Source organism: Rousettus aegyptiacus, unplaced genomic scaffold (genome assembly GCF_014176215.1).
Source record: "Rousettus aegyptiacus isolate mRouAeg1 unplaced genomic scaffold, mRouAeg1.p scaffold_m13_p_5, whole genome shotgun sequence".
Taxonomy (NCBI): Eukaryota; Metazoa; Chordata; class Mammalia; order Chiroptera; family Pteropodidae; genus Rousettus; species Rousettus aegyptiacus.
Window position 1 is genome coordinate 45,999,179 of NW_023416308.1, and position 15,007 is coordinate 46,014,185.

Genomic DNA, 15,007 nt, shown 5'->3' on the forward strand with positions numbered 1-15,007 from the left:
TCTTTCCTCTGCAATAATTTGTCATTGGTGTAATTGTTTGAACTCTCCCTCATAACATACCTGGAATTTGTCAGATTAATCATGATTTTCAACATTTCCTGAACATAGTAGGTAAAAGACAATCCTTCTCAAATAATCTTTTAGCTTCTCGATTTTAAGAAAGTTCAATGTGAAATCATAAGTTTTAGAAACAAAATGACAACTAGTCCTTCAACATGGTCTATGAATTATAATCAAACCCAAAAACATTTATGTCATATCTACTTTGGGCTAGGCATCACATACTTGGTATGTCTTCATTTATTATGTAATTTAATCATGATGATGACCCTATGAGGTATCATGGGACATACCTTCCAAAGGGGGGAACTGAAGCTCAAAGCAGTTAACTGACTTGCCCAAGTATCTATAGCTACAAGTGGCTTGGACAGTATTCAAATACAGGTCCTTTGAACTCCAAGCCAGGTGTTCTTTTTTGCTATACCACAGATGTTCTAAGAACACCATGAGTCAGAGAAATTTAATCCAACTTTAAATTGGAGGCAAGACTGCCATAAACCCAGGAAAAAATCCTTTACATTCAATAGAGAGATTTTCTAATTTATGCCTCCGACAGCAGAATGTGACAAGTGAGGGCTTTCTTCTCTTTACAATAATGAATGCTATGTTAACAGCATCTTTAATAACTGAATGAGAATAATTAAGATCTACACAAAGTAAATGTCAGAAATATATTCCTACATTCATTTTAGGAATCTATATTCATTTTAAGAATGCATGTGTTAAGTAGACACATCTTGTCCTTTTAACGTAAAGATGATCCATGCTTCTATCCCTATAACGCTAAGGCATGTACGCCAAGGTTTTACGTAACAATAATTTTGAGAGTTCCTGATATATCTACATTCTCTTACCTGGTTTCTGTGTGGCTTAAAATGTTTATAAAAGAGAGGGACTGGGGTAGAGTCTTTAACCACAAAAAAGATCAATTACTTCTAACTGAATCTCATGGAAGTCCACTGGGCCTCAAAAGTAGAATCCTCTAATTTACCTCTTATCAAACAGACCATGAATATATTTTAAAATAATACTAGAACCGCTATTATTGTTTTCTGCTTTATATTTTGAAAGTGACTGTTTGACCTGTATCTTCCTGAAAATAAAATACAATTATTGTTACTGTCATAATTAAATTAAATAATTTATCAGTGCCCAAACATCATTAACAAAGGCCCAATGTTTTAGGGACGATAGGGACTTGCACAGAGCAAATAAGCTGATCCTCATGCTTACTATCTGTTGGGAACCAAGCACATTAGAGAATTCCATTGTATTTGTGGGAGTGAACTAGATCAAATATTAGCATGCATACAAACTATCTGGGGAACCTGCTAACATGTAGATTCTGATCAGCAGGTCTAGGGTTTGAGATTCTGCATTTCTAACAACCTCCAAAGTGATGCTCATGCTGCTGGTCCCTCAGACCACTCTTCCAGTAGCCAGAAAATTGAGAATTGGGAAAAAGATAAAGAAGATGTTAAACAGCTTGTCACTATTTATTGTTGCAAAATGATTATCATTACTAAATACTGTTAAGATTTTTATTTAAATAACATAATGACCAAATAGAAGTCATTAGGTAAACTGTCACTGCTTTAGAAAGGAAAAAAACAAAAACACTGAAAACCAGTCTTTCAAGCTAAGTACATAATTTCTAGGAAATCAACACAACCAAGGCAATTTTTTAACTCCAGCAGTGTGTTATAATGTCTAATTTATAATTTAAAAAATCCTCTTACGGAGCGGCAGATGGCTTTAGGATTACATTTATCCTTGGTTCTAAAATTGCCTTCAGACATCCAGTCTCACTGAAGAGTTACCCATCTTTTGTAATTATTATAATAGGAGTGAAGAAGACAATTACGAAGAATGAAAGCTGACAAATGAAAGGTAAGCGAGTGGTACAGATGAAGCCGACCCCTTGCACAAACTGAATACGGATCAGCCAACACTGACGTCAATGCATACTTTGTTGCCCACCATCAAGAAAAGGCCAGCACACTTGACTTTCAAATATCAGTCACTACCTCCCTACCTGACAGGAGGGTACAAGAACAATCACCACAGCTGAGATGAAATGTGATCCTGCTGACCAGTGTGAGACATCTATTTGTCCAATGAGAGTTCAGTGATCTACCAAGAAAATAAATGATCTTCCTTATTCCAAAGTAGAGTGGGGTGGCGGGGAGGGGAAAACAAAACTCTTTGAGCTTTCTTCCATATTCCAGGCTTAATGTGCTGCTAGTGCAAAGTAGGCTGAAAAGACAAGATCTCACTGTGCTTGCTGATCCAAAAGCTGTTTTTAATTTTACCTAATACTAGTGGCAGGAGGATAACAAGTGGAAAGTTTTTAATAAATATTTTACCAATAAAATCTGTCTCAGGCTCCTCGATCCTTTTCTGTTCCAGGGCATACAAATGAAATTTTATATACAAAAACCCTGTCTCAAGATCTTCTAGTAAGAAGGAAGATTGTCAGAAGCAATAATGAGAGATGATGGGCTACAAAGGAATCATGGGTCATCTAAGAAAGGAAACATTGCTCTCTGGCTAAAGACAAGAGATCTGATACACAGGTCATATTAATGAGGCTCTTTACACATTACTAATTACATTGAAGGTCCCGCAGAAGAAAAACTTAATTTGCATTAAACAGAGGCAATTTAGAATATGAATGATAACCTTTCCTTGTTCCTCTGAAATTTAAATTAATAAGGCTTTAAGGACTTGGTAATTAAAAAAAACATGGTGAGGGGTTATTAAAAATTTCAGGATTTGTTTTCACATGGACTCAATTATATACTGTATATAAGTAACAGCTACCTTTTAAAAAATAGCTACCTTTTATTAAGTGTTACATGGTGACACTCAAAAAAACAATTTATTTAACAAACACTTAAAAAGCACTATGTACCAGGCACTAAATACTTCATAAGTATCAATTAGTAACCACTATGAGATATGAACTTCTATCATTTCTTCTTTACAGATAAGGAAACTGAGGACAGAGAAGTTAGGTCATGTGTCCAAGGTCATGCAGGTAGTAAGTGCCAGAGCCAAGATTCAAACTCAGGAAGTCAGGCTCTACCTGACTCCTACCTACTACTCTCCCTGTCTCTAATATTATCACTAATTCCTACAATGTTCCTGAGAAACAGAGTAATCTTTGCCTAACAGATATGGAAACCTAGGCTCAGTGAGGTTAAACAATCAGCCCAGGTTTACACAGCCATTAAGTATGGGATAGCCAGAGTTTGCACTTGTACTGTCTGAATCAAATTCTACATTCTTTATGTGAAGCCTTGTTTGAACTGTGATAGTTGTGAAAACTTCCTCTAAGTAATCCATATATTTTTATCCTCAAGTATTTATTATAAACTTTTCAGCTTAGGAAAGTTAAAGAATAAAACTAAATGTCCTTCATCTATTTATTTTCAGCATAATGCCTGAATAATCATAGCCAAAAGAGCTGGAAGGAAATGGTACTGCAATTACTAAAACTAATAAAAGCCAATATTTCTTCACATTCTGCCTCTTACTCTGAATGTCCTAACACTCGTATTTTGCAAGGGTTGGAGATCTCATAATTGAGGTAATGAATACACACAGGTGTGGGTGCGTCCATGGCTCATCAGTGTCTCAGGTCGTTCCCCACTGGAGGAGCAGAAATTAGATGCTGATTTGAAAGTCATGTTTCTGTATTTATTAAAATAAACTATGTCATTTTCTGTCTTGTAAATTAAAATATTTTAATTTAAACCTAGTTTTGGTCTGCAGTTCTCTTCCTTTTCAACATACAATATGGCTAAAAGAGTTATTACAGAGATCTTCATAAACAGAATAAATTGAAAGTATAATTTGAGGGAATAATTTTATATTTTATTCTGGGTTCTTGAAATTTTTCCAAGGAGCCCAACCTTTCCTACTTGTGTTAGATTTCTTTAAAGTTCAAGAAGAATCCTCTGAAATCACATGATGATTTTAAATGGAAGCGGGGCCATAAAATGTTAAAAAATCTCTGGATAAAAAGAAATATCCTGGAGAAATTCTTTAACAGCATTGGAACCCATCTAAGCTTTTTGATGGCATGTAAAATCTTTCATGATCTGGCTCTGCCTACCTGTGTAGGCTCTCTTCTTATCATTACTCACTGTCACCTCTGTCCCACTATTTCTGCTCTGTAGCTCCCCTACATAGTTTTGAGTTTTCTGGCCTGCCTGCCTTTGCATATGCTGATCCATCTGCTTGGAGCTGCCATCTCTACCTCATCCCCACAACACACTCTCCCCCTATCCTACCAAAATGCCTTCTTCTTAATGAAGTCTTAGCTCATAACTTCTTCCAGGCAGAGCTAGTCTTTCTCCTAGCCTTTACAATAATTATATTTTTGAATTTTATTTACTTAGAGGTCTGGTTCTGGAATAACTCCTTGAGGTGAGAGCAGAGTTGAGCATTTTCACACTGCTGTTGTTTTTGTTTGGAAATAGTTGAATCTCTAGGACTTAGCCCTGAGCGTAATAGATGCTTAATAAACATTTACTAAAATTTGGGGTAAATGGTGGTGAGGATGACAGAAGAAAAAATGTGGGCAAGAAGATATTTGAGTGCTTAGATATACTCTGCATGTGTATGTCTATACTTGTGAGATATGGAATCACTAAATGTATAAAAAAAAGAATAATGGCACCCAAAATTCAATTATTGAGTACCTCCTGAGGAATAACTAACAAATAATGTTTAGAAACTACACATGGTATAGTGGAAGAAATACAGATATTGTGGTCAGAGAGACCTAGGTTTGAATTCCAGGTCTGCTACTTATTATCTGAGTCACCTTATCAAGTTACTTAATATTTAATCTGTGTTTCAGCTTTCTCACCGAAAAACTGACAAGAGCTATGCAACTTCTAGGATTGCTGTAAAGATTAAATAATTACAAGTATCTGGCAGAACACCTGAAAATAGTGAAGGCTCAACAAATGTTAGCTGTTATACTAGCTTAATCAGAGAGAATAATTTTAGGTGTCAGACATTTTATCTGTCATCTAGATAAAAATTAGAAGGCCTTGAAGTTAATATATTCGAAAACAAAAACATCAAAAACAAACTAGGTAACTCATAATGATACTGGAAATACTGGGTTTGCCTACCTATATTAGACATATTACAGCCAGACAAAACTGAGTATATTTTGTTTGGAAGTTTCTTTGGCATTCTACTTGAACATTTTCTTTTGAGAAGTTAGTGACAGAGCACTTTGTAATTCCTAGAGCATATGATTCACACCTCTACCCTTTCTCTGCCTGAAAACACTCCTAAAACTCCCGAGGTATTGTTTTGTTAATTTTTTGTTAATGTGATAAAGGAATGCAAAGGTGCATCAGGGGTTTCCCCTTTCTTTCTATAAAGACTTTCAAAAAACAAGAGCCTTTCTGAGGAGGACAATTTTAGGGCAGCAGATGCTTTCAAAGAGAAATAAACAAAAATTCCAGTGACGTGCATTACAGAAAGTTGGCAAAAAGGAGTGAAATTTAGTAAACTAAATGGAAGGGCCAAAAGGAGGAGGAAAAAAAAAAATACACAAATAGGAGAAGTAAACACACATAAGAAACGATGGAAACACTAATACTGTGGATTGCATTTTCAAAACAAAAATGACGAATACAGATCATACATAATGGGAATTACAACAAATTAACTTTTTCTTATTCAACATTCTTATTCAGATAATCCCATTGGAAAAAACGATCGGACTACAGAATAAAAAATTCATTTCCTCCCTGTAACATATGTAACGTCGGCATTTAAAATTAATTATTAAAATTAAAATAAAAGTAAATAAAGTAAGTAAAAAATAATTATTTACCTTCCTCAAAATACTCAGGACAAAAACTAATGGGAAATGGCACAGAAATAAACTCATTAAATGCACACATTAGAGACTTTTAACATATTTTATACCACAGGGCATTGCTTTTGCCCTAAATTTGGTGAGTCCAGTGAATATCTAACCTAGCTAGTCAACCAATAATTAATTTCTTGGTCGGCTCCTCTCACCCGGATGTCTCCCTGTTCCTCTTCAATGATCCTAGAACAAAACACCACGACTTGCAATCTGTTGATAAGCTTTTCCTTCATGCCCCTTACCTTCTTCAAAACCCTAACTGAAAAACATCGCCTTCCCTCCGTCCCACACCTGCAACCTCTAAACAGCAGCAGGTGTTCTAGTTCAGACCTATATTTTCTTAATTGGACTACTGCATTAGATTCTTTATTAATCTTCCTGTCTTCTACCTTATCCACATATCCCACCTGTATTTACTCTGCTGCCATTTCACTCTTAACCCCACCCTAAAATGTTCAATAGGTTAGATCCCCTGTGATCTACAGAATAAACTGTAAAATTGTTTCCATAGCCTTCATATTCCAGTTTTTGCCTATCTGCTACTCTTGTATCAATCTACATTCCTCCTTTGTCTTTTTCCTATCTATAACCCCACCACAGCCACCAGCCAAAATTAGGAGCAGGAGATAGCACCAGCAACCTGTAATGCTCCTCTAGCCCTATTTGTCCCTCCACTCACACACTGGGAGACAAATGTACCTCCTCTGGCAGAGTCCCAAAAAGGGACCTGGACACAAATTAGACTGAAGGCACAAATCAGACCCCAGCTTTAGCCCTGCCATTGTGTATACTAATATGAACTGATTTCCCTTACTTTTCAATACACATAGAGAGCTAAGAAAATGAAAAAAACACATTTTTTTTTGAGAGAGTTTGATGTCATCAGTAGAAATGCCCCCGAACCTCTGCCTGCAGGTCCGTTTCTGCACACACCCAGGACAAAGGCTCACAGCTGATATGTTATAACCAGCTGTGTCCCAGTTACCTGCTATTTTGATATTCATGTTGTTATCCAGCAGGAGATTTTCAGCCTTGAGGTCACGGTGCACAATCTTCCGACCGTGACAATAATCAACAGCAGACAGGATTTGCCAGAATTTGCGCCTGGCCTCAGACTCACTTAACCGGCCATGATTAGCAAGATAGTCTATAAAAGAAGAGAGAATTTAGAATATTCACCAAAATAAAATGACCTCACTCTTAGTATTCAGGATTTCTTTTGCTCAAAGAGCTTTTTTTTTAATGATTAAAGGTTAGTGTTCAAATAACATGCTGTGTTCCAAGTTCCTTGTCTTGAGAAAAGTAATTCCAATCATATTTCACTGGAATCCAGATAAACCAAGAAAGTCCAAGACCAGACAATAGCAAGTGGCATAATATTAACAGTATGACTCAAAATGCTTTTTATGCCCAAGCACTCCCCCTATTCTTTTGTTGAAAAATTTATTGAATATTCCTAGCCACATTTTAAAAATGAAATTTATGTAAAACATGTATCAGCTCTCTGACATCCCATCAGAAAAGGGTTATCTTTCTTTTAAACAATCATTTCCTGTAGTTATTATACAAACCACCTGTAATATGAGATGGTGGTCCCTGGAAGTAGTTTAAATAATTTATACCCTGTTCTGTTCAATGGAGCAATTCTGATCTACCCAAGATTATCCGGACTTGTTCTTTAAACCAAGCACTGTCATTATAGCCACTGTTCTCTAAACAAATATACTTTGCAAGATACATCAGCTATCTTTGTGCAATGTCATAATCTATTAAAGCAGTTTACCTGATAATTCTGCATATGTTTATATGAATTCAATAAAACAACTCACAATTTTACAACTCACATAAATTTCACCACAAGATCTAAAAGGCCTCTGAAATGATCTTTTGAGAGAGAGAGGTTCAGCATAAATCTTGAAAGCCTTTTCTATTTAAGATTATTTTCCCAGGTAAGAAACTGTATGAGTCAATATTCAGTTACCTTGACACATTTTCTGCTCTAGGCTATGTGGTTTACTTGTTTTTAAATTCCATGCCTTTGGCTTGGGTTATCCTCAATATTTACTATAAAATTTACTAACATTTGTATAGCACTTTACAGTTTATAAAGCATGTTTATATAATATTTCACTTAATCTTCCTAAAATCCTTTTATGATAACTATTACTCTCTAACTCCCATCTTATATTTGAGGAAGCAGATGATCAGAGAGATTAAGTCATTTGTCTGAATTCATACATTTATTAAGTGCATGGATGATGTAGAACTAGCAATTTTGATTTTTTTTCTATGTAAAGCTGCTTCTTTACTAGACTCCTGTTGAAATCCTAACCATCCTTTCAAAATCCTACTCAAACACCACCCTGCCCTTCACCTCAGGTAGAAATAATCTCTCTTCTCCGAACTCCTTATCACTTATAATCTAGTTTCACACTTTAATTATCTGCCTTATATATAATAAATATCCCAACATGCACGTCTGTACTCAGCCCGAATTCTAACACACTGTTTCAGAAAATAAAAGATACCTTTATTTAAGCTTCCTGAAGATAAGGACCATTTCATTCTCTGTGCTCCCTACAATGTTTACTATTATGCAAAAAACATCACAGGTATAGTACTTAAATATTTAGCTGCTGAAGTATCATAAATACTATCATAAACCTTTATGTATTATAAAATGTGGAGTAGTAGTGTTATAGGCTTTAAATTTAAGTGGGCATTTTGTATTTTCTTCTATATCTGTTATTATCACAAACTGAGATAATTAGCTCATTACATCTTCCCTTTGCACTTACTGAGACCACACAGTAGCCATCCATAATTCTGAAGGGGAAAAAGGATCACTTAAGAACAAGTATGCAGAATTTCCAGTCAAAATGTCCAAACTGTCATCAGAATGACTATGTCTAAGTAAACTGGCAAGTAGACAACAGTGCTTCCTATTCATAAGAGTAAACCAAAATCTCCTTTTATACTGGATAAGCTGGGAAATCCCTGATAAGGGGTTGGACCCTGGGGCAAACATGATTTAATGAGGGGAATGCAACATATTTTCTGCAAGGGAATCTCTTTGGGTTAGTTAGTAATATCTTTCCTATGATTCCACACAAAATGCTACTTAAACAGTATCACTAAGTGAGACAGTTTTTCATAAACAAATGACTGGGTTTCCCAGACAGACATTTCTTCCTCTTGAAAATGCTGAGTCAATGTGTATTAGTGAAAAAGATTTTTGAGATTTTGGCAATACAGAAAAACCTAACAGATCTAGTGTGAACAAGTACAAATTAATATATATGGATAAAGAACCCAAACTATTGCCTACAAAATGAGTCTTGGGATGCATAAAACAATCTACAGTAACTGATATTTTTTGAAGCAATCAGGCAGACTGGCACCACCATAGCAAAGAGGGAAGAAAAGCTTTGAAGAGGGTACTGTCTGAAAAACAAAGGCATGGTATATCTGAACCTAAAATTATGTAAAGCCACAGTATTCACATGTCCAAATATACATAACACACAGTGTGAGAAACATGATAACATCTGCATTCCAGAGATTAAGAGATCAACTATTTAAAGAGGTGGTATTTCACTCCTTAGGCAAAAATCTCAGTGAGTATTCCAGCATATCTATTATCTTCCCCATTCTTTATGATTTCTGCAGTGTGGGCATCCTTCAAAACTACATCATCTGCTGAGAAATCAGTAATAGAAGTAACTCAAGCAAACATCTGTGGCTGCATATAAAATCAGTTTAGGTAGACATTATCTTCTGTAAAGGGCACTATTACCAATCCAAGCTAATCAAGTTAATGCACAAGGACCTCGAGTTAGCAGGCAAAAACAGTTTCACTTTACAAACTTAATTGTGGTTATAGCACAAACTTATGGCTGTCATGGCAACTCTTTATACTAATTGCCTATTTGTATTTTTGACAAATGGAGTTTTCAAAAAATTGGTTTTTTCCTGTCTACATGTGTTCTAAGTAAAATGTAATTTTTGTTGACTTTAAGAACAAAACTTTTTAAGATCGTATTTTGTATGTCCTTTCCTCCCTATTGTGTTTTTCTGGTAATTGGTTTTTATTGTTTATTACAAAAGTTATGGTCTGTGACAAATTAGACAATTAAAAAATTTGTCTTTCAATAATGATAGTTTGAGAAATACTGGTATAAACTGATAAACAGGCAATTACAATATGCTGTGATAAAGGCCAGCACAGGAATAAATATATCCTAATACGTTATTTTTGCAGATCGTTTAAAATTTTCTATATTTTTATTATGAAAGTCTCAAATATACATGAAAGCAGAGAAAACAGTCAAACAAATCCCCCAGATTCAAGAGCTATCAACATTTTGCCATACTTGCTTCATTTATCCTTTTTAACTTTTATCCCTTTCTGTGCTATAGTAACCTAAAGCAAATCTTGACATCATTGTTTCAACCTATTTTTTGTATTTCTAAAAAAAAAAAAAAAAAAAAATTTCTTATATAACCAAATACCATTATCATACCTAACAAAATTAACAATTCCTTTATATCATTTAATTTGAAGTCTGAATTCAGATATCCCTAGTTGGCTATTTTAATCAGGATCCAAACAAGCTGTATATTTTGTATTCACTTATTTTGTCTTTGGAGTCCTTTTATTCTGAAACAGTTCTTCTCCCCTCTCCCTTTTTCTCCATGCCACTGACTGGTTGAAGAAAATGGGTCATCCTACATTCCGGATTTGTCCTTTGCTACCTTGTAATATTGTTTAACTTATTCTTCTATCACCTGTATTTCCTATCAATTGAAATTTAACTATAAAGAATAGAATATTCAGGCTTGCTTTTTTTTTTTTTGGAAGGTGGCAAGAAGCACACCTTTTAGGAGTGCTAAGATTAATCAATGAGTCTGGGAGTGATAGCTTGATCCTTCAATTAAGGTCTCTTATTACTCTTTTTCCTAATATGGTTCTCAAGCGTTAGTGTACATCAGAGCCCCTAGAGGGCTTGTTAATAAAGATTACTGACACCTATCTCCAAGGTTTCTGATATAGTAGGTGTTAGAAAGGACCCAAGAATTTATATATATTTTTAGAAGTATCCAGGGAAGCTAAAAATGCTGGAACAGAGGCCACACTTTGAGAACCACAGCACTAATTTTGGTATTTATTGGTGGTCATACCTGAAAATTACTTCATCAGGGATTGCAAAATTATAATTTTTTTTCTAATTTTTTTTTCCTGCCACATTTGCTAGATAAAATTCTTCTTGTCAATTTTGTTACCCTGAAATACAAGTAAAATAGGTGAGAATCAATGAATGCTTAATTCTTCTTCCTTAAGTACCAATTTTCAGAGTAAGAGGTTGGTATACTGGCTACCTTCACTGGTATCTATTAAAATTTGTTTTTTTTTTCAAGCTTTTCTCCCCTCCTATATTAGCCTTCTTTTTTCTCTCTTAGAATTCTCTTAAGTATCATAATGAGTGCATGGATTTTTATATATTCAATTTATTTTAATCAACTACAGTCATTTTTTTTTTATGCTCAAATCTTCCTATCTTTGACCAATGGGAGCCCCTTGACACTGTTTTTGTCTTTTAATATGATCACAGAAATATTCAATACCTTTTTTGCTTTCTGACATAATAATAAGGTCTCATGGTAATACTTCCTGTTCCAAACCTAGAGTAAGTCATTTCTCTAGGAAGCCTTGCTTCTTTTTACTGGAGAATGGTATCTGGGTGCTCAGGGTACTTTTTAACTAATTTGTTGGTACTCCTTCCAAGCCTTTTCAGGGACAGAGCCAGGAGATAAGTTCTTTTAAAAAGAAAAAAAAATAATAAATTCATTCCATTTCAAATTTAAGATTATGAGAATTACTTTTGATTTTTATATTTGTATTTCTTTTTCTCTTACGTAAAAGATCCTGGTTCTTAATGTTAACATACGTTACCTGTTTTTTTTCTATAATACTAGTGAAATATATTCATAATAGCTATACTAGTATTACTATTAACAATAAAATTAATGAGTGAAGTTTAAAAGTTAACAGTTCTTTGCAGTTCTTTTTATCTTGAGATTATATTGTCCTAAGAATGTACTGTGAAATACAATGTTTTAAAATTACTTGAAAAGCTATCTCTGTGTGGTGCGTTGCCAACATAATATAGAGATGTGATTACATATGTGTTTATTTTTAAATATCATTAGGGATTATTTTTCTTTCTCCTGTTTAACTTTATTTTTGAAAAAATGTAAAACACTGTGACCTGATATTTAAAATGATGACAAAGTTAAAACTATGTAACATGATATATAGTCTGAGAAGTCTTGCTTCTATCACTGTTCCCTTCCCCTGCCTGTAGGTAATTATTTTTATTAGATTTTGGTTTACTCCTTCTGTGTTTCATTTTTATATGGGAAAACATGTATATATAATTGGTATTCTCTCTACTTCTTACACAAAAATATTTACTTCATAGCAGTACATAGATATCTTCCACATTCCTTTTACATTATTGCAGATACTTTTAGGATTCAGTAGTATGGTGCTAAGAATGAAGGCTTAGGAGTCAGGCTGCTTGAGTTCTCACATTTACTAACTGTGGGACCTTGAGTAGATTACCTAACCTCCCAAAACCTTCTATTATCCAAATGGGGATAACAAAATCTACCTTACAAAGTTATGTGAAAATTAAGTGGAAAAAAAGAAACTGAAAAAGAAAAAAAACCTCTTCATGGTGCCTGACACATGCAAGTGCTCAAAAATGTTAGGTGCTATTATTTCAACCATGATAATTACTGCTGTCGTTATTATATTGTCAGAGGTTGACTCAGGCTACCTTTCTTTCCTAACTACTCTACCCATCAGCCTCTTATGGTAAGGTTTCTATGTTTCACGTTGCACTGAAATTTCTTTAGCGTCACAACTTCCCTAGGCTAAGGCGAACTACCTTTTCTCAGTTCTCATCTTTTATGACCTTTCAATTATATATTATACCTAACTGGTTTTCAAAATAAACATCTCTCCCTGTTGATTCTGTGTTAATCTAGTTTTCCTCCATCTCTTTCACTAGTTGGCTTTTCTTTTCTAACCACATAAAACTATCACAGTCCAGGTTTGACCCTTTGCCTTTTGCTAAATTCCTTCCCTCATGGAATTAATCTAAATTATCACCTTCTTGTGGATAACCTTCCATCTGCTTTATTCTTAGCTGGATGATGTTAGTTCTCTTTCATACTATTCTCATTCAGTGACTGTCTTGAGGGTGTATTTTAGTCACTCCAGTCAAGACATGTCTTAACGCTCAGGCCTGGAGGGCCTTCTGCTCACAGATTTATTGAAAATCTAGTGAAAAGTATACTTACATACAAACACACACATAAAATTTTATATGCAATTTCAAGGGGACCTATAAAATCTTAGGTTTAATCAAGGGTAAGAAACTGCCTTGGGAGATTTCATTCATTGATTAGCATTTTTATACAAATAACTTCCAGATTCATCAAGCTTATGTGACCTGTAAACAGGTACTCTACTGTGTATCTACACAGATTTTCTTTCTGCTACTGCAGTATTATCAAGACCAAGTTCAATCGCTTCTCAGCCTTTTGGCTAAGATCAACTGAAGACTGAGTTCATCTTTCTTTTTATAAAGTACATTATCATCTTCTAAGTCACTGTAATTATCATCTTACCGTCACTCAACCTCAAAAATTCAAGAGTCATCTTCTAGCAACCCCTAAATTAAATATAGCTGAAGCCCCAATAAGTAAGTAGGTTTCAAGTTATATAGACACAAGTTTTAAACAGTATAATTAATCAATGTTTTCGCCCTGTGTTTACAGATGTTAAGTCTAGATTTCACAGCACAGTGCATGACACATAACAAATGCTCAGTAAATGTAGCCGCCACCAATATCATCATCATCATCATCATCATCATAACTACCACCACTACCACCACCAACCACCTCCTCTACCACCTCCACCACTGGGCACCCCTTCTCTTCCCCCAGGGTTAAGGGGTAGCTTTCTCAGTATCTTAGGAAAGAAATGAAGAAACCAGACAGTTGAATTTCCTTAAGTTTCAGGGGTATCAGAATCTTTGCAAGATTATCTTTAAACTTAATATTCTTTAGTCAGAATTATTAGCATCCCTTAAAACTGGAGCTGAGTAATAGTTCAAAAGATTAATAATTTATGCAATTAATTATTTTAATGTTATGTTAAAATGATTAAATTTGTAATTTCATCAATTTGTAATTTGGGAATATAGTAAAAAGGCTGATGCAATTTAATATTTTATGCTTAACTAACCTTTAAAAAAGGCTAAAAAATCCCACCTTCGATAATTAAATCCAGGTCAGAGGTTTCCCACCCATAAGTTTGCTGACTTTACACTTCTAATTTCTAAATTTGAGGAAAAATGGTGTTTTTAGGACTATGACCACCATAAATCTTGAGGGAGGCTCCAATAAGTTAATCAAAACTGGCTTATTTGTTCTCTTCAAAATATTTTGAAGATCCATTATTTTCCATCCCCAGATTCAAATTTTGACTCATCTTTTCCTCTAATGTTTTTTTCCTTTAATTAGTACAAAAAGGTGCTGTAAAATAAAATTCTATCTCACTGTAGATCAGGATTCTGGTCTTTGTCAACTTAGATTGTGCTGACTCTAACTAATCACTCTTGGATAAAATATAACTAAGAAAAAAAGGTCCATTAATAAAACAAAAACCTAAAACACTAATAAAAATGGATTAGGTATATGAATGGTATTAAATATTAGGTTGCAATATTACTTATAGTAAGCTACATTAAACTTTTAATCTTGAAACACACAAATATGAAAATATAGATTTTAAAACATTTTGCTTTTTTCTGTCACTTTAAACTGTGTTTGACAAAAATTAAAGGAAATTGTTGCTTGTGTTATACTATGGCAATTTAATTGTGCTTTCAGCAATTTCCCTACTTAGATTGTTCACATCTGTTAGACTCTGAATCAGTTCTTTAAGTGATATGGAACTACTTAAGT

At 34.3% G+C, this 15,007-nt stretch overlaps 1 protein-coding gene across 2 annotated transcripts in view; it reads right to left on the minus strand.

Annotated features, from left to right (window-relative positions):
• The window catches only part of SIK2 (salt inducible kinase 2), a 104,187-nt gene that overhangs the window by 32,260 nt on the left and 56,920 nt on the right, over positions 1-15,007 (minus strand). For both annotated transcript variants that reach the window (XM_016165648.2, XM_036221440.1), the window contains exon 4: positions 6,951-7,112. In XM_016165648.2, coding sequence (XP_016021134.1) covers positions 6,951-7,112 — 162 coding nt within the window. The remainder of the gene's footprint in view (positions 1-6,950; positions 7,113-15,007) is intronic.